Source organism: Lepidochelys olivacea, assembly GCF_965140295.1.
Source record: "Lepidochelys olivacea isolate rLepOli2 genome assembly, chromosome: 9".
NCBI lineage: Eukaryota > Metazoa > Chordata > Testudines > Cheloniidae > Lepidochelys > Lepidochelys olivacea.
In genome coordinates this window covers 3,380,767-3,400,057 of record NC_140419.1, presented here as the reverse complement: position 1 = coordinate 3,400,057, position 19,291 = coordinate 3,380,767, and the positions used below count along the sequence as shown (strand labels likewise).

Below are 19,291 nucleotides of genomic sequence, written 5' to 3'. Positions count from 1 at the left end.
ATCCAGTGTTAACTCTATTGGCTTCAGCAGAGTGATCCTGGATTTACACTTGGGAATATGGCCCAGGAGCTGGATGTATTTCATTTGCAAATAATTTAAAAAAATATTCTCCTCCTTGGTTAGTTGAACAAGTGCCACTTTCAGATGAATGCCTGCAGCAGCAGTATGATGTTTTGTGAATTCTATGCATGTGGGTATAGTTATGGGGCAGAGGGTGAAGCCAGGAATGGGTAGAGCCTGGGTGAAGTCCACCCATGTGAGTCACAACCCTCGGTAGGTTGGCACTCAAAGAGGTTGGACCAGTGGCTTAGCACTGCGGCTTCATCTCTGACACGGAAGTGCACTGATTCCCAAAACTGGTCAAAGGAAGCAGCTGCTACTTTTGTCACTGTTGAATACCCGGCTAGATAAACCCTTGGTCTATTCCACTGTGGCCATTTCTGTGCGAAATTGAACACATGCATCGAGTATGCAAGCGCGAGTATGGAGGGAAGAACAGACCTGGACACCTGGGCCATGCTAATGCAGGAGAAAGAAAACATCAGGGGACTCTGTGAAATATAAATTGGCATTTTACCTTTATTTGACTTATATCCTAAAGGAGCCGGAATTCTGGCCCTTTTCTCCCCTAAAGTAAAGACTGGAGGATACACACACTGCACGCCGACAGGACACAAATAGAGACAACACTACAAAGCTGTGGCAACAAGCCGACCAAATCCGTACAGTGCACTCAGCCTGCTACCATTCGCCTTGTCAGTTAAACGGCAAACACCTCCCCTCCCAGCTCCAGGCCTGCCACCGCCACAGGAGATGGGGGGTGCCATTGTCCTGGGCCCAGGTTTAGAAGGGGAATGGGACCACCGACACCACAGTGCATAGCAGCCGCAAAGGGCTTTCCCCTCTCACACTCGGGGGGCTAGGTGAGGGTGAGGCACTAGGAGGACCTGGAGAAAAGAGGAGTGGAGGAAAAGTGGAGGGATAAGAGCAAATCGGTGACACGCTGAAAGGAGACAGGGTAGGCAGATGCTATAAAAATGGAACGGGAGAGGAGTATGAGGGAAGAAGGGGTGAAACGTGGGAACTTCCCGGTCTTGTCCGAATTCCTGTCAATCCTGGCTGCGGCCCTGCCTAGCTCCTCGCTGGGAAAAGCACCCAAGGGAGCAGCACGATGAAGGTACAGAAGATACGTAACACAGTGACACCACAGCGAGGCAATTCAGGGCCGGCCTGCTCTCTCTCTCCCTATCCCATCGGGGCTTCACACGCAGTATTTCCAAAAGCAGGCTAGGGAGGCCAGGAGAGAAAGAGAGATGTTAGGAAACAGTCTTGCAGGTGCAAGCTCATGTAAAACTCGACTGGAGGTAGGCAGCCGTCCTGCATTCTTGGCAGGGGGAATGGACTGAATAACATCTTAGATCTTGGCCTCCTCTAATTCATTGTATTCTTGGTTAATTTCCATGTCCTTCCTCACCGTCTCTCAGCCACACGAACAATTGCTCCTTGTTTTGCCCATACGGAGACTCAGGAGAGCAGTGACCTTGGCAAAGGGGACACGTTTTCACTATCAGCTTGTGTAATGTGGGCTGACTCACTCTGCAAAAAAAGGGGTTTCTGCAGAATTGAGAGCCGGGATGTACCAAATAACTCCAAATCCTCTCCTGACTGAAAAGAGAGGTCTGCTGCAAGGCTGCTTGAAGTTTCCAAATGGATTTTAGAAACACTTAAAGGATCCCTGGAGTGGTTCCAGTTGCTAAAATTCCTTTATACACGAGGACCTTCAACAGAGCTATTCCTTACAGCCTGGACTCCACAGTTCCTTTATGAACCAACAAGCTCTTAAAAGCTTCTGATTTTCCACCAAAAGGGACCAAAATAGGACCATTTTAGGATGCTGCCAAAGCCCCTTAAACTATCAAAAGCAAATGGAAATGTGGACAGGCAGTGCCAGTCAGCTCAGGCTAGAAGGAGATCCTGCTGCTAGTCAACAAGGCTGATTAATTAGCAGGCAACGGCAAAGCCCGTAGATGCCCAGCTGGTGACAATGGATGGCTGAGCTCTGTTTGCCTTGGGGTTCTCAGCATATCTGCTATCGCCCCCGGGGGTGCAGAGAGAACACCCTAAAGGGAGCAGGCGGGCAGGAGGGCTACAGGCAGATAGATCCCAGGGGCTCACAGAGGCGGCTCTAAAACCAAAACCCACCACGTTTGTCAGGGTGTGATGGCAGCAGGCCCGCCTCGGCGTAGGCCTCCTCAGAGCCTTCCCCAGCCAAAAGCTCCTCCTTTAACTTCTCCAGCTGTTTGGAACAAGCACAAGGTTAGATTAACCTCTCCTGACCCACCCCCAGCCCTTCTCCCACGAGCCACCCACCCATCTATCACTGCATAGAGTGCTACCGCCTTATTCCTCTTGCCGCTGTGGCTTTGATATCCTCCCCTCATTTTCCACGCTCGTCTCCCGTTCACTTTGCCTTCGGGCAGCAGTGACCCTGTGGCACTGGTTTCTCTGGGGCAGGGATTCCATGTTAAGGGCCGTTCTTTCCCTCTTCTAGAGTCGAGGGCCGTCCGCGGCAAGGAGACTCTGTGCTTCTGCTCTGGCAACATAGCTCTCAGGAAGCCAGATCCTAATATTCCAGATCTCTGGGAAAGGTCCCATCTGAATCAGGGCACTGTGCTGGGGCCCGTCTCTATCCCAGTCGCAGCTAGGTGTGATATAGTGACACATTGCAGAGGCAGGTTGGACTGAGAGTCAGGAGACCTGGGTTCTATTCCCAGATCTCCCATGACCTGCCATGTGATCATGGGTGAGTCACTTCCACTCCCTGTGCCTCAGTTTCCCCTCACATGCTTTCTCTCCTATCACAGGCTGGCTGGCCCTTTGAGGTAAGCTGAGCTCAGTCGTGCCCATGATTTAGCAGCTAAGCCTAACCAATGAACTTGAAACATAAGGGTGGATCTGTGATGGCAGCTGGTTGCAATTGACTTAATTAGCTGGGGAGGCGAAGCCAGGAGATTGCTAGTTAAAGCTGGGAACTCAGCAGAGGGAGGAAGACCCAGGAGGAAGGAAGAAGCAGGAGAGCCTGAGGAAGTCAGGCTGAGTTTCCCCATTGAGCAGAGTAGGTTCCTGTGGGGGGGATCCCTGAGATGTGGCCTAAAAGGAGCAGGGAGATCCTCAGAGGTAAGCTGCTGGCATGCCTGGTGAAGGGAAGCAGCGGGGCAGTCCTGCTGGGGAAGAAGGAAGAGAAGAGAAGTTCTGCAGGGTCAGGAGATGCAGAGAATTTCCGTGGCGCCCGAGGGGGCCAGAAGAGCTGCTAGTCTGGGCATTTGATTTGGACTTAAGTTGGATGGCTCTTTTGTTACCCTGGAAGGGGAGTGAACTGTCATGTGACGTGGCCGGAGGGCTGAGGCCCAGAAAACAGAGAGGGAGAGGGGAGAAGACACCGGCTGGGACTAGCCATCACAGCCACCGAACTGGCCACCGAGGGGTAAGAGACCAAGCTCCCTGCACTGTCATGTCCCTAGAGGTGAGGGCTCCTGCTTACACCAGCCTTGTCTGCTTAGACCCTCCGCTCTCTGGTGCAGGGACTGTCGCTCACAGTGGGGTGGATCACCCAGCAAAATGGAGACATGCTCCTGGCGTAGGCCTCGAAGTGCTACTGCGACACAATCATCATAAAGGACCTGGGAAAATTCAGATTAGGAGAAGGACTTTGTGCTGTGGTCCTGTCTCTAATCTGAACCAGTCCCCCCACCCATAGCTCCTTGGTGTAATGGGATTAAACATGACAAAGCAGCAGCTCCTGCCTCTGTAGCTAGTCCCTTCTACCTCTCCCCTGGGAAGGGTTTCCCTCTTCTGGGAACCTTTTTCCCAAGCGTGCCTTTCCAGATGCTGGCCCTTTAAATATGGCCGAGATGGGTCACTGTTGCAGCCTAAACAATGTTCTCTGCCAGCTTGCTCGCAATGCAAAGCTGATGGTGGACTCTCCATCACTGGCCTCTTTTCAATCACGATTGGATGTTTTCCTAAAATATCTGCTCTGGGAGTTACTTTGGGGAAGTCCTAGGGCCTGTACTATGCAAGCGGATCATAATGGTCCCTTCTGGCCTGGCAATTTATGAATGTATTTCTTCCATCAGGTGAGTATTTTAAACCCCTGCTGTGCTTTCCTCTTCCTCTTCCTGAGGAGACGGCCCGTTCTCATGCTGGGGCACTGAAATCGAGGAAAACAGGCCGGGGATCGCAACGTACCCACGAGTCCAGTCTGGGTATTATTGACACTCTAATGGCTTTTGTCCCATTTGCTCTGCATCAATGCATGCGCCTCTCACCTGTTCAAGTTCTTCAAATTTCTTTGCCAGCTCCAAGCCTGGAATAAGAACACAGGTAGTGTTAATATCTGTAATGCTTCCTGAAACCCCCATGAGAAGGAATTTCCTCATTCACCCTTTATAAGTGCAAGGCCTCTTTACCATTGCATTCCTACTTAGCCCTGAAAATATAGGTTAGTTGAAAACCCAACAGAAGAGCTGGCATTCCCTACAAGTTCTATAGGACTTTCCCTTAATGATAAATAAAAAAGGGGGCAGGTTGTCATGTTTGTTTTGTAACTTATAAAACATACCTGATGGGTACAAATATAACAGCTAAAATACGGTCATGTACTGGCCAGTGCCAACTCAGCAGCTCTCCATCACCTTGGATGGGCAAAAGCCAGAACAAATGGGCCTAGCCCCAGGCCCTGAAGGCCGGTAACTCAGGCTTTGTCAGATTAAAGCAACAGGGGAATCATGTGTCTGTGATTAAGTGACCAGAGCAGGAGAGAGCCAATGCAGTCTCCATTACGGTTATGCTGGAGAGCGTTGGTGCCTCCCAGCTCCCGTGTTTTTGATTATTGGCAATCACAGACCTTGCTGTGGCCGATCCACATCTAACCACCCTTCACTCAGGATCAATGTAAGTGAGAGGGGGTGTCCACCCCACACAGGCCCGGAAGGGGTTAAGGTGCCCAGGCAGAGCCAGGGAGCAGGGAGTTGATTGCTGGGCAGGAACACGCGGGGCCAATCAAGCCAGGAAGCTGGCAATAGACGGGCTGCTGCTGGGAAAGGGTCAGTCACTGCCTGGGAAGAGGGAAGAGTGTTTGAGCAAGGAGGGGAACCAGGAGTTGTTGGACGCAGGCCAGGAAAGGAGCAGTGAGGGCTGGGAGAGGAAAGCCCGGGACTATTGGGTGTAGGGCCCCTGGACTGGAATCCAGAGCAGTGGGTGAGCCCGGGTTCCCCTACCAGTCACCGGCATAGACCAGGCAGGGGGCAGTGAATGGGAAGACTGCCTGGGTCGCTGTGGGAGGGGCAGAGAATTGAAGGACTGTACCCCACAAGGGGGACACTGAGTGCCCCGGCTGGAGGGCTGAGTCACAAAGAGGACGCTGCGGTGCCTGGAACAAGAGAAGAGCTGGAGACGTGGAGTGATGGCATGTGACCACGGAAGGGTCGTCGACCTTGAGAGCTAATCCCCAGAGTGACCAGGAGGAGGTGCCAGACAAGCCACGAGTGGTGCACCCCGGGACAGTAAGAAGCAATTAAGCGCCTTGGTGGAGCAACATAGCTAACACAATAGAAAACACTGCCCAAGGGGCGAGGCTACGTGCAAGGCCAGTCAGAAGCTGAGCTATGTGGGCAGAGGTGTTTCCCTGGGTGTTCAGGGCAAACACGGCAGCTGTGCATGGGGCCTGTCTACAGAGCCTTTGCCGGTGCAGCTCGGCCAGCAAAGCCCCCTACTGGAGATGCAGCTTAGGCCAGTGAAAGGAGTTCTGCGGGCCCAGCTACACCCCCTCCCCAAACGACATTAGATATGCTGCCAAAAGCACTCCCCTGTGGGTGTAGCTACGCTGAGGGCTTTTCCCCACCCCTAGATGACCTGGCAATGTCAGCAGAACTTTGTAGTGCAGACCATCCCTGAGAGAAGCAGAAAAGTGGCCAGAAAGCCAGGAGACATCCAGAGAAGCACTGGTAACATGGCCTTGAGAGGAAGCCAAGAGACAGAGCTTCTTTTGGGCAGAGTGCGGGTTGGAAAGATGCATGGAACCGTGGGGCTGGAAACTATCGGTTGCTGTTTGTTCTTACTGCGTTCAGGGAAACAGGCCTTTGTACAGAAAATAGACAGGATTGCACCAAAGAAACGTCTGTTTCCACCATCAATTTCTTCCCCTAATAGAGACAACCTGCAAGACTCAGAATATTGGCTAACTGCTTGGGCCAAAAGGGGCAAGAAAAGACATAAAGCCAATGCATTATATCAGTCTCGATTTAAAAGACAGCATGGTCCAGTGGGAATTAAGAGAGCTGGCTTCTATTCCTGGCTGTGCCTCCTGTGACACCTTGGACAAATCCCTTTAAGGCTCTGTGACCCGCTTTTCACATCAGCGAAACAGAGACTGCAAAAGCACTCCGAGATCTAGGCATGAAAACTGCTGCCTAAGCGCTTACGATTGTTACTGCATGCCCATCCACATGTTGCGGCATTTCGGGCGTTTGCTTTGGCTCCGGTTCCCACAAGCCAGCGGGCTGGCCAAGGACTGCGGCATCCCGAAAATGAACAGCAGCTGACATTGGAACAGACGGTCTCGGGGGAGAAAAAAGGCTAATTTACTGATGACACTTTGCCTGGGTGGAAAGCCTCTGCCTATGCTTCCCTCGGAGATTAATTGTTGGCAGTTGCCCGGCATAAAATGAAGTCTGCCTCTAGGAGTAATAAATACACTGACCCATAACCCTGCTCATTTTTGAATGCATCCCATTTGTAAGCTGAATTCCTTCATTAGCAGAAGAACTTAATCGGTTTGCTTTGCAGGATCATTCAGCCATTCAGAACTACGTCTGCCTCACTGAGTTTAGCAGAGGTAAGGGTGGAGACCATTGCAGTCCTTGGGGCATGTTGTCCCTGCTTATCCCTGTGTTTTCCTGTTTTCATCTGAATTGTCACTGTGTAGAGAACACAGCACAGTCCTGCTCTGAAGACCTACGCTGCCGGTGAGAACCCATCCATTGACTTCAATGGGCTTTGGATGGGGCCCTCAGTGAGCAAATGTTATCTCATAAGTTTGAATGATGCTCCCTCCTTTTATGCCATGAGAAGTCTCACGATACCCTGCCGCATTCTGGGGTTGGGATCCTGCCGAAATCGACAGGAATGCCTGGAGCCCTTAGAATTACGCTCTCTGGTTTTTGGTCACGTCAGATCTCGCGGGTGGGATAACGCCCCACGTGATAGCTCAGTGCCTCCAGTCCCCGCCAAACCAGAACTGCAAAGGGACGGATCAGCAAGAAAAATCCCATTGGCTGAACTTTTCCCAACTTTAACAATGTCAGGTTCTGATAGGCATTCCCCCTGGTTCTTAGCTCATCCAGAGAAACCTTACTAAGCGTATACTCCGGCTGAGCCCGATCACCTCTTTGCTCTCTGTAAAGCAACTACCCTGGATATAAATGATGATCAACTATTTGTGTGAACTCCTGGTGAAGATCTTGCCGAAGTTTTAACATTCCAGCCAGACCCTGAGCTGCATCCGAGGGCTGCTAGTTGCAGCATGGGGGAGGGGCTGTCAAAAGTGGCTTCCCTCCCCTCGACCCGGGGCTTGCTCTGAGCAGGACCAATCTGCTGGCACAGGATAGAACTCTTTCTAGCAGCCAGGGATCGCTGGGGTGCAGGGACACTTCCGTCAGGCTTCCTGGTCACTAGCCATGCCACTTGTGCTTGCTACGGGGGCGTGGGGGGCTGTAGAAGCGTCTACGGCAATTCAGAGCCACCTGAGAATCCCCCTGTGCTGCAGGAGCCTCCGGGGGCCAGCTAAGATGGCTTCAGGTCAGACTTGCAATGGAAAAACAGCATCAAGTAACCCCAGTGTACCAGACGGTCTGATCCACTGCATGTAGGTGCCAATCCTACAGGGTGCTGAGCGGGCTCCACTCCCATAGCAAGCCTTGGTAATTCGGGTGCTCAGCCCTGAAGGATCAGGCCCTTAGTATTCAAATAAACAAAGCTCCCTCCAGGGAGCTGGGAGATGGGATCGATGAGCGTGTCGCCCGCCCCCTCACTTACTGCTGTCCGCTGGTTGCCTCCAGCCAAGGTTTTGGTTAAGCAGCAGAGTCATCAGCGCATCTTGGTTGTTGGTGTCTCCTCTCTCCAGAAACCCTGGGCTTTCTGCAGCACATAAAACACCTCTCTCAGGCTGGGATGCCGGGACGAATGGGTTCCCCAGCACAAGGCAGGAGGGAAAGAAATCGCTGCTGCATAATGGCAGGTTGGGAGGGATGGGGGGCAGGGAGAGGGAGATATACTGGGGGGGTGTCTCCCATGGGTGGGTGGGGGTTGCAATCCTCACCCCCAGCCCCAGCAGAGCTGCTTCATGGCTGCTACTGCTTCTAACAGGTCCTGGTCAACGTGGTCCCTCCCTGTTACGCGGAGGGGAGTCAGGCAGTGGCATTGCCCAGTCCGTCACCACTCACTGGGGACTCCCTCCCCCCTGGCCCCCCCCAGCTGCCCCCCCCAGAATCGCACTGGAGCTGGGGAGGAGCTGGGACTGCATCCAGCCTGTCTCCCCGAGACCAATACAGGGGTGATCCCTGGCACACACTTACTGGAGTTCCCTCCGGCCTAGACGTAAGAGCCCCACCTCTGTGCTTGAGATACACACAGCACAGGTGACAAAAAGCCTTTGTGTTCGCCCAGTCTAGGGCCAGCCACGGGGCAGCCTGGCCTCAGAGCTACTCCTGGCCGCCCATGGGGCCAGGGACTGTTCCAGGTGCCAGGCAGGGCCAGCCGGTATGGATGTCCAAGACATACCTTCATTTTCCTCGGAAAGCCTCCTGGGCTGACTCTAGGCCACCGGGGGGTTCCCTGTGCACAAGGGGAATCCTCCCAGAGCCTGTTAAATCAACTGCCTGCTGCCAGAAAGGGGACAAGGCCCTCTGTGAAACCCCCAGGCAGAGCGTTCTCTGTATTGCTCCCTTAGCGAGGGTGGGGAGTCGCTGCTCCCTGGAAAGATTCTCTCCAAACCCCACGGATCCACCAATATCTGATCACTGGACAGTCACCATAGACCAGGGCCGTACGCACCGAGACCCTGTAGTACTGCAGAGACCAGGACCTCGCAGCGCGGCCCAGCGGGTCTCGTTTATAGCCTGAAGCGAGGAGTCGGGCGCACAGTCAGCGTTAACTTTTGCGAGGCAAGCAGTGGGGACAATGCATGGAGCATGCCCAGGCTCCAAACCCATTTCAGATCCCAAAGCTATGGAGGCGCTCATGTAGAGACCATAGATAGGCAAAAATGGTGCCAGAGGAACAGCACTCTTCTCTTCCTGATCCTCCAGGCTCCCGTTCCCTCCGCACATGGAGATGAGGGGCAATCATTTTACCAAAGTGACTTCACCCTTATCTAACCGTGATGGTCTTAAAGCAAAACATACACACAGGGGCCAACCCATTATTATTATAGCTGATCTCATGGAGCCTAGTGGAGGCTTAGGAGGTGTGGGACGTCTGTTTAGACACAGCTGCATAAATCTGGGGGAGCTGAGGAGCTGTGCCTACTCTGATGATCATAAATGCTGGCCAAATTCGTCCCTGGCATGGTACCTTGACCGGTGTCACTGGGCCTGATCCTCATCTCAGTTGCAAGCTGGAATTAACCCCCTGAAATTTAGCGGAGTCACAAGGGGGATGTGTTTATCATGGTGAGTTTAAAGAGGATTTGGGTTATGATGATTTTGAGGCATGTTGGAGTTTGCTTTAGAAAAAAAATACAGATGCACAATCAAAATAAAAGGCATTATTACAAAACCAACCAGGCAGTAGAGGAGGAAAAATCAATTTAAAAGCAATGTTATTTTCCAGCTGATATTTGGCTGCTCGTTTCCCCCTCACAGGCTCTGTAACAAAGAAGATGAATGACACCATTTCCCTGCAGAATAAGTGCAAGCCAAGACTCACTTAAGTTACTAAAAAAAGAACAGGTGAAAAAGAAGCCACCTTGGCTAAAACGTCTAGTGCTGACACCTAGGACCTGGCAGGTCTTGGACGTTCTGTGTCAGGACCATCACTGGGTAATGCCAGGGCATTTTTTTCCCTAAGAGATTTTCTTTATGAATAGCAAGAGACATTCTCATCAGATGCATCCCTTCCGATCTGACACGATCACTGTTCAATGTGATGTATTATACAGCCAGAAACGGACATAGGGATCGTTATAGGTCACACGAATAGAATGAGGCCTCTCAGTCGCTCACGTGTAGTAGAGTGAGGTAGTAATGGGTTACCTTATGTCCTTCCCAAGTGAAACTCAATGCTGTAGGGTTGTGTCAAGCAGAAAGGAAAATCCCCCAACCAACCAACCAGCAGAGATAAGTACCTACCTGCGTCATCTAGGCTGAGTTTCAGCTTACCTTGTAGTGCAAGAGGTTTTCCATGTGCAGACAGTATCGACAGCATTATGGAGAAAACAGTTAGGACCCCAAGGCAGTGCTGGACCGAACAGATTTTGTCCATGTTCCCGCCACCCAAAAGAACTCTTCCTTCACGCTCGATGGAGGACTTCAGTGCAACCCGGCTCCAGAGGAGCTCACTTTTAAAAGCCAGTGAATGTGCAAGGATTACAAATGGTCTTTGGAGGAGGGGGAGAAAAAAAATCTTCTGAAATATAATTCAACCTGTCAATATGATTCACTCCTTGGATAATGGACAGATCAACCCAGGAACAGACGTCATAAGGAACACGGTCAATATGTCTCTTATCTGACCAATCCAATGAATGTTCCCTCTCACACACACACGCGCGCATCCATATACAGGTTCTGTGACTCTATTACAGAAATGTATTCCGTGAGCTGGCTCGAAGGGAGCTTTGCAATTTATTATTGTACTCTCCCGCGCCTGTGCTAATTAACCTGAGATGTAGAAAGTGCCAGAATGGTGGAGGGGAAGATAGGGCTGTTCATTTAATTTAACTGATTGCTGGCACTCAGGTGCATTGCTCCATCACAATAACTTTGTTGAGCATTGGCTTTATCATCAACTGGAAAAACGCTGCATTTGATTGCAGGGTACAGTTTAGGCTAGGGGTAATATTTGACATCAGATATGAAATTCAACAAAGAGGAGCCAGATCCCTTCAGTTTTGTCCATTCGGGAGAAGGAAGGGTGTTTGGATGATCCATTTTGTTGGGCAAATGCCTATATTTTATTAAGATAAAATGTGGTATGATGCACTGTGCAACCTTTCAGTGTCTGTTTTAGGGGTCTGGCTCCATCTTGTTTGGCTTGTATGTATTGCCTTCCAAGCTCTCTCAGTGACCTGTTAGTAATTTTCTACTACAACTTTATGATACCAAGAAAGATGCTGCAAGAACAACCGTCCCAGTAAAACTCTGTTCTCAGCCCCTGCTACGTCCCCCGAGTGACGCTGCAAAGATGAGCTGCAGAACTGAGTCACTCACAGCCTGCGCTCGCAACAAGCTGATGTGGACGCACGGTGCCACTGACTCACCTGATCTTCTTGGCTGCCGCACACTGTCCCGAATTGCCCATCTCACTCCGCCTCATGCTGCCTGCAATTAGCATTCACTGGAAGGCAATATTGACTTGGAGTTGGGATTTCTGGGTTTTGTTTCCCAGCTCTGCCAACGACTTGTTGCGTGACCTTGAACAAGTCACTTGTGATGCCCCAGCTTACCTAGCTATACAACGAGGACTAAACCAATTAATGCTGGTGAAGCCCTTTGAGATCTTTAAGTGCAAGGTGCTATTTAAGTGCAGAAAATGACAGCGGTTGCTCATGAGAATGAGTGACAAATAGCACTGGCTTCTGCTAGACATAGAGGCCTGACCCCACAAGATGCTCTTTTGCAAGGTGCCAGTGGGCCTCAGCTCCCACTGAAGTCAATGGAAGTTGCATTGACAATGTTCAATGCATCCTTGCAGAATTGGGACAATAGCACACGAAGGTCGTGTAGTGCACATTTCCCTCTTGATCTTGATTTGCTGCACCCCTGCTTGCTATACCACTGCCCAGGCTCACCTGAGCAGACGTGGGCAATCGTGCTGGATTGCACTGAAGTTCTGTGATGGGAAGGGCACGACTATAGCTGGGATGACAGCATCTTTATTTTCAGCTGTGTCCTGTCCCAATGCAATTGGTCTTCTAGGGCATGTGCAAACCATTATCCTCTAGCCAAATGAGGTGCAACACGGAGGGGAAGGATAGCTCAGTGGTTTGAGCATTGGCCTGCTAAACCCAGGGTTGAGAGTTCAGCCCTTGAGGGGACCATTTAGGGATCTGGGGCAAAAATTGGGGATTGGTCTGGGGGTTGGACTAGATGACCTCCTGAGGTCCCTTCCAACCCTATGATTCTCTGGCTTTGACAGGACTATAAAGCTAGAGGGAAAATAAATCTGTCTTTTGGGGTGTTGACAGAAGGTAGTGACTAGGCTGATTCCCAGGACCAGACAAGCTGAAAGTTATCCTGCAACTCAATTATGATATGAATGTGTTTAGCATCTTATTAACTGGCCACCCGGAGGCCTAGATTTCAAACAAGGACAATGTCAATTACAGCTGGTTGAATTTATTTTATTTTATTTTGGTCAAAAAGTAATGTAAATGAAAATGACTTCTGGTCAAAATGGAGATACTTCATTTTTGATGAAATTTTCTGAGTTTGTTTAAATGAAAATTACCAAAAGCTGAAAAAAATGTAGGTTTTCAATTTGGAGTTTTCAATAACAAACAAACAAAGAAAAACAACCTGCACAAATCTGAAAAATTCCTGCAAGAAAATTTTTCAAAACTTCCTGCAAAATATTGGTATTTTCCCACTAGCTCTAATTCTGATCTTTCAGAGACCAAACAAACCAGGACTTCCTCCATCATCAGAAGTTAGTGCATCAGCTGAGTGTGATATCTATCCCCTCACTGCCTCTGAAGCTATTATTCCATTCAGACATGAGAAATCCCACATTATCCTGGGAGCATGTCTCCTGATAACACACAAGTTAGCATATGTCACCAGTTTGCCTAAGATCAGTTTAATATATAACAAGTGATTCTCAGGCTGAAATAGTACCACCTTAAGCAGGAACTCACTGTGGATGTTACAACCTTATCAATTATAGGTCAGACTCAAACCACCCTTTTAGAGGGAAGGGTCAGCTACAGAAACACTTGCGGCAGCTGGTTTCCTGGCCCCCTCTCAGCTTGTCTCCAGACCTGGGGTAGAACTGAGTCTTGTATTGATATCAATGGTGGCTGCTGCTCTCCTGGTGATAGGTCTGAGTAAGGTGTCTCTGCTGAATCCATTTGTCAGCAGCCCTTGGTACCAATGAGGCTTTGCTGACGTTTTGTAGTATCTTGTAGAAGGATGCTGGAAAAGCTCCTCGCTGGGGTTTGCTCTTTCATTGCAGAGAATTCCAGGGAGGTAGCACTGGGCTGCTATGACTGTTTAGTTGCCCAAAGTGTCCTCGCATCTATGGTGCCACCTCTCCAACATTGGGCATGTGGGGTCTGGTGCTGCAGTGTGATCACAGTGCGGAGCATGATCATTCTGCCGGGCTCGGATCCTACAATGTCAGGTGTCTGGCCAAATGAAGGACCTGGGTGAAGGTGAATGGGCAGCCAGATATGATGAGACAGATATGAGACTGGCTGGTACAGAATGAGGAGGTATCTAGAGGAGTGGGAGGGATCTGTACATGCCAGCCTGTTACCAAAGGTCCTACTGGGTTCATTGCTGCTGTGGGATTATTGGATGGCAGTGATTGGCCTTAATGAGAAGTTTCCCTGAATGAGGGCTGAATAAAAGGGACTCTGTGTTTGGCTCATTCATCCAGCTGGGAGAAGCTTTGTCAAGTTGCAAAATGTTGACAAAAAAATGTCATTGACATTTCAATTAAATGGAAACAAATTTGGATGAAATATTTGCGATATTTTTCTTGTTTTCAAAATCAGCTTCAGTCATCAATAATGTCTTGCACGTCATCTGTTGAAGGACTGCCTCCTGTACTTGCAGGCAGCTGGCGCCTAACATAAGAGTTCGCCAACTTTAATCTTCATGGTCCTAATCTGTCATGGCCACTTCTCATGGGCACAAGCTTGTGAAGCTTTTGCTAGCACAGCATAATGTATCTGGGGTCAAAAGGGAAATGAACAACAATGGACAAAACCCACCAGTCCATATTGTTGGGAATATGCAGACCAGGGGCAAGCTGGCTGGATGCCACTAACCTCAGAGGAGCTGCTTCAACATGCACCAGCTCTGTGTATGGACAGAGGAGGTTAAGCTCCTCAGTGTAATCCCACCTCCATGTCTTTATGCGTTTGGCTCGTCTCTCTCCGCCCCTTGTGCAGACCCTCTTGGTTCTTGTGTGATAAACCATTCAGTCATGATAAGTGCCATCAATGGAGCTTTGCCATTATCTTCAGCGGAGCCAGAATTTCACCCAGTAGCTACCGGCTGCAGGATCGAGTCTCCAAGTAGCCTAACCTCGGATTCATCCCAAAGCAGCATTCGCACCTTTGGGACAAGCATCAGTCAAAGAGAATTCAACACATTCCTCAGATAACTGCTAAGACATGCCACCAGCCTTGGACTGATGAGAGGGAGAGAACGTGGAGGGGCCGCTTCACACAGCAGAGGTGGGGTTTGGAGAGAGAAATCCTGTCTTCACTGGCACCCGGGAGGCTCTGAAACCCTTCAAAGCTCCGCGTGGGTTCCAGGTGAGCCGGAGCGGCGTGGGCTGGGCTTGCTCCGGCTCCTGTGTTCTCCACTGAGCCGCCGCACGCTGGATCCTGGTGAAAACACCCTGCTGAATGTGCACCTCCCGAAAGAGTCTTCCCGTCCGGGACATGTCATCGCTGCGTCCCCCAGGCCATAGCTAATGACAGTGGTCGGCTGGCGTCACTGGCCAGGGGAGAAGGACGCTTCAGAGAGACATTGGCCTCATGCCCACAGTTCCTCTGTTCATAGAGGCGGGGGTGGGGGTGTGGGGAACGTTGCCCCGGAGCAGGGCCACTGTCAGCTTCACTCATTCTTTCCACTGGACAGGGTCATTCATGTAGCTTTCTCCTCCCGTAGGGCCAGACTGCCCCCTCTGGACCCCAGTACTCCTCCTTCTCCCCGCTCACCCGGTCAGGTCCTTCCTCCCCCCACTCACTCCAGTGCACCTTCCCCTTCCCCCCGGACTCCTCTTCCCACGTGCCTCGCTCCATTCAGGCGTCTCCCCCACTCCTCCTTTCCCAACTCCCTTTCCTCCAGACGGGTTCCCTCCTCCCTGCTTGGCCTGGCTCCTCCCACCATGCCAGGACTTTGCCCTCTCCCTGCCCAGGCTGCCTCCCCACCCCGCCCCACCCAGCCCCACGTCCTCACCCGTAGCTATCCAGTCAGAGTCAAAGGGGAAACAATGGAAAATCCCCTTCCCCCTCCCAGCTGGACACAAGTGTCTCCTCCTTTCACACACATTCAGCGCCCCCGCAGGCACGGTGCCCCCCGCCCCGTGGAAGGGGGCGAGTCTCTGAGTGAGGGAATGAATGGACCATGCCTGTAAAACACCCCTCCGCACACACACGCTCCCTCCTGGGAGCAGCCCTCAGTGGGGCAGGAGCTGTAGTTATTAGAAAATTAGACTTTCTGTTCCCCGGGGGCCGGTTAAAGCCAGTCAATATTTATGAAGCTTTTAATCTGACTGATGCAATTTGTTCCTCCACTACGTGCTTGTTGCTCAGCCCAAAATGACTATAAAATTAGACACTCTGGGTTAACTGTCTCCTGGCAAGCTCTGCTAAGAGAGGTGGAGGGGAGGGGTCCAGGCTGCCCACACGCTGTGGGTCTTGTTCACCGAGGTAACTAACACCAACTAACACTGAGGGAAGCACCTGCCGGCTCCGCACAGGGGTGAGGCATACTGGAGAGGAGCAATGCCTAGTGGTTAGCACAAAGGAGTGGGACTGAGAGGAGCTGGGTTCTCATCCTTGCTTTCTCCCTGACTTGCTGTGCGTTCTTGGGCAAGCTACTTAACCTCTGCCTCTGCTTATAATGGTCACAGTGATGCACACCTATGCCCTGGAGGGTAATTACCGTTGATTAAGTGCTTTTAGATCCTCAGCTGCAGGAGACAATACAATGATACAAACGCACTGGAATTTCAAGAAGGCCACCCTGGTTACAGGCAGAGCAGCTGTGCCAGCTACCCCATCAATGTCCTGACCTGGAGGCATCTCCTCTATGGGGCAGAAGGGGCATGGGCATCTCTATTGAGACTGACAACGGGGAGACAGGTGTGCCGCTCCCTCCCACTATGACCTAGGCGGTAACACCCCCACCCCAGCCCATTTCACAGGGCGCTGAACACAGCATTCCCCAGTCATGACTCAGAATGACCAACGTGGGGTCTAGGTAGCATTTCCATGAACCCCATCACGGGGCTCTGAAAAGGGGCCATCTTCTGCTCTCGTTTACACCAGTGTAAATCTGGATTGATTCTGCTAAAGTCAGTGAAACTATTTCCTACTGTCAGGCTGATACCCACTTGGATCAATCTCCGTTGTGACAAGACTCCTATCCGCCCTGGGCCCAACCCCAGTCCGTGGAGCAGCTGCCGTATCCGACCTCTGAACACAGCCGATTAGCAGGAAGCCATGGAAGTCACGGGAGTGACACCAGATGTAACAAACGTGCATGCTGCTGGCACCAGAGACAGCATCACTACAAATCAGACCCCAGGAACATCCCCGCCACAAACGTAGGCACCAGCCGCTTGAGTAATGGGCGATCTCCCCTAAGCGATGGTAGCTGTAGGCCTCATCATCCTTTCTGTGGGCCAGCCCCCATGGGGCAGCGTTACCCGCTCTGCCATGCATATGAAGCCAGTAGGTCACACAGTGCTAAACCCAGCCGTGGATCTTCCAAGGAGTTTTCCATAGGGCAAGCTAAAAGGGAGGCCAAGGGAAATAAAGGCATTTTAGGATCCTCATGGGCTTTCCAGCCCTCAGGATGTTGCTGGTTTCAGAGCACAGTGTCCTCCTAAAGGCACCCTTTAGTTTTAAATCCTTTTCATCTAAAAATGCATGCCTCTCACTCTCTCTCGCTCTCCCACTCCTATTCCTCTCCCCACCCATCGCTCTGACCGTCGGGATTATTGAGAGTTTTTAGCTGATTGGCTGAACATTATAGCATCAGCGTCTGCTCCGAATGGACACTCAATAAACCGATTCTGGAGGCAAATCTGGGTCGCTCCCCTGTGTAAACGCTGCACGCTGCTTTCCCACTGTGCCCTCTGCACTTCAGCTCCGTCAGCCCTTGGTGCTTCATGTCTTCTGACAACGCTCTTCTGTTTGGGCTTTTATGCCACACCTGTCGGGCATCCAAGCACCCCTCCCTTTGGCCCGTTCGCCGTGGGGAAGCTGTGTCTGTATCCCACGGCAGGGACGAGGTTTCCAGACTGCCCAACGTGATTTCTACTCCCCAGGTGTCGGGGCCAGCCCGGGGCAGGGAGGGCAACAAGGGGGTTGAGGACCTCAGTGCCTTCACAGACCCTGAAGCCTGTCGATGGTAATAGATATTTGTGTCCCTTAAAAGTGTGCCTGGCCCACGTTATATCTGGGGGGCGCTACCTCTAACTCCGTCCTGGAGCTCAAAGGATCGTCAGCCTCAGCCTTCAACCTCAAGGCCACAGCTACAGCATCACAAAGCTGCCTGAGCTCCCCCATCCCCGGCTCTGAACAGATACTGCAGCAGCGGCTGCCAGTCAGCCCTCCACTTTGTGAGGGGAGGTTTCTCTCCCCAGTCAGCCTCATGCTGGAATCTCCCGCACATTGGGGACAGGATTTGGGCCTCCCCTGGGACCTGGAAAGTGCCCCGCAGCATTCAGGTTCTCAGCCCAACCTGCTCTCCGGCTTGAATATCTTTGTTGATCAGTGGAGACCGGCCAGGCTGAACGAGCAGAAAAGAAAGGGCTGCAGGTGAAATGCAAACCTGAGTGAAAAGTCTCAGGCTGTATGACTGGGTTCCACTTGATCATTAATGACAATAGCCGTGAACAGAGAGAGGCCCAAACCAAAACCTGGATCTGAGCACCCTGAACTTTGGAAATGTGGATCTGGATCCAATGCCGAATGTGACAAAGGGCCACCGCTTCCCTCATGGGATCAACGGGTCTCCTACCTGGAGCTGGGTCTGTATTCTGAACTCACCGGTCCACTGACATAGCACTTCTCAAGCTGAATTCACAGCACTTTACAAACTGGTATAGGTGGCGTGGGTGTCAGGGATGGGCCTTTTCCTGTTCCCATGAAAAAACACCACATTTGAGAAAGTTGACTGAAAAGGCCTCCAGAAACATCTCAGTTCACCCATGCTCAGTCGAGACTTCCTAGAATGGGGCAACTGAATTCTCCACGATTTCGTACACTGAACATGGTCCAGCCCAGGGCTGCAGGAGCTGAGCAGAAGCTGCAATTGTTCCTCCCCTGTGCTGTAGGTCATTCTGGTGCTAAGGCACCAGAACTGAGAGCAGGGAGACTGTCTCTCCTGTGCCCTCAAGGCTCCCTTTGAGGGGGAAGCATGGCTGGACTGCAGTGGGAACAAGAGCTAGACCTGTAGCGGGGGCTGGGGGAGAAGGAGTAGATTCAGTCTAGGAGCCTGGGAGAGGAGACTGGGCCTGGCTGAGCAATCAGCCCGGAGGGGAGACCGGGGTGAGGAACCTGAGGAGGGAGACTGGGAGTCAGGGTGGGGAGAATACTGACTCTCTCATGGGGATCCTGGAGGGAGACACTGGGACTAGTGGAGCAAGCAGCCTGGTCCTGGGTGGAGGAGGACTGGGAGGAAGAGCTGTGATTGAGGGAAGAGAGAGGACTGGGACAGGAACAAACTAGAAGGGCCAGGGCCCGGAGTCAGGGGTAGGAAGATGTGTTCCTCGTTTTCTGAGTGCCTGACTTCAGATCCTGGGTTCTGATGTGCAGAAGTGCTGAGCGCTCACAGCTGCACCTGAAGTCAATGGGAGCTGGGAGCTGTGCTTTGGAGTGCTAGATCAAGGTGAGTACTCTGAAAAATCAGGCCCTAATCTCACATTAGTCACCCAAAATTAGTGGACATTCTTGACCTTTATCTCTTTGAGCCTCAGTTCTGCCCTGGAAAGTGGGGCTAATCACACCCATTTATCTCACAGGGCTGTTGTGAGATAATTAACTAATGATTGTGGAGCATTCAGCTCCTATAGCAGTGAGCACCATAGAAAAGCCAAATTAGTCGTT

General features: G+C 51.4%; 1 protein-coding gene across 1 annotated transcript; it reads right to left on the bottom strand.

The window, feature by feature from the left end:
• Positions 1-897: 897 nt before the first annotated feature.
• Positions 898-10,551, bottom strand: UTS2B (urotensin 2B). Its single transcript, XM_084639835.1, has 5 exons — positions 10,437-10,551; positions 8,095-8,196; positions 4,329-4,366; positions 2,203-2,296; positions 898-1,287 (listed from the first exon to the last, which is right to left on the bottom strand). Exons 1-5 carry the CDS (start codon positions 10,537-10,539, stop codon positions 1,262-1,264), a joined length of 363 nt encoding a protein of 120 aa, XP_084495961.1. The 5' UTR covers positions 10,540-10,551; the 3' UTR covers positions 898-1,261.
• Between the last annotated feature and the right edge of the window lie 8,740 nt (positions 10,552-19,291).

What these genes read in the sequence shown, in the direction of transcription:
- UTS2B (XM_084639835.1), bottom strand. Translation starts at nt 10,539, where the DNA reads ATGGACAAAATCTGTTCGGTCCAGCACTGCCTTGGGGTCCTAACTGTT. An exon ending in GAGGCAACCAGCGGACAGCA is followed by an intron (nt 4,367 to 8,094) that starts GTAAGTGAGGGG and finishes TTCTTATTCCAG; the next exon opens with GCTTGGAGCTGGCAAAGAAA. An exon ending in AATTTGAAGAACTTGAACAG is followed by an intron (nt 2,297 to 4,328) that starts GTGAGAGGCGCA and finishes TGTTCCAAACAG; the next exon opens with CTGGAGAAGTTAAAGGAGGA.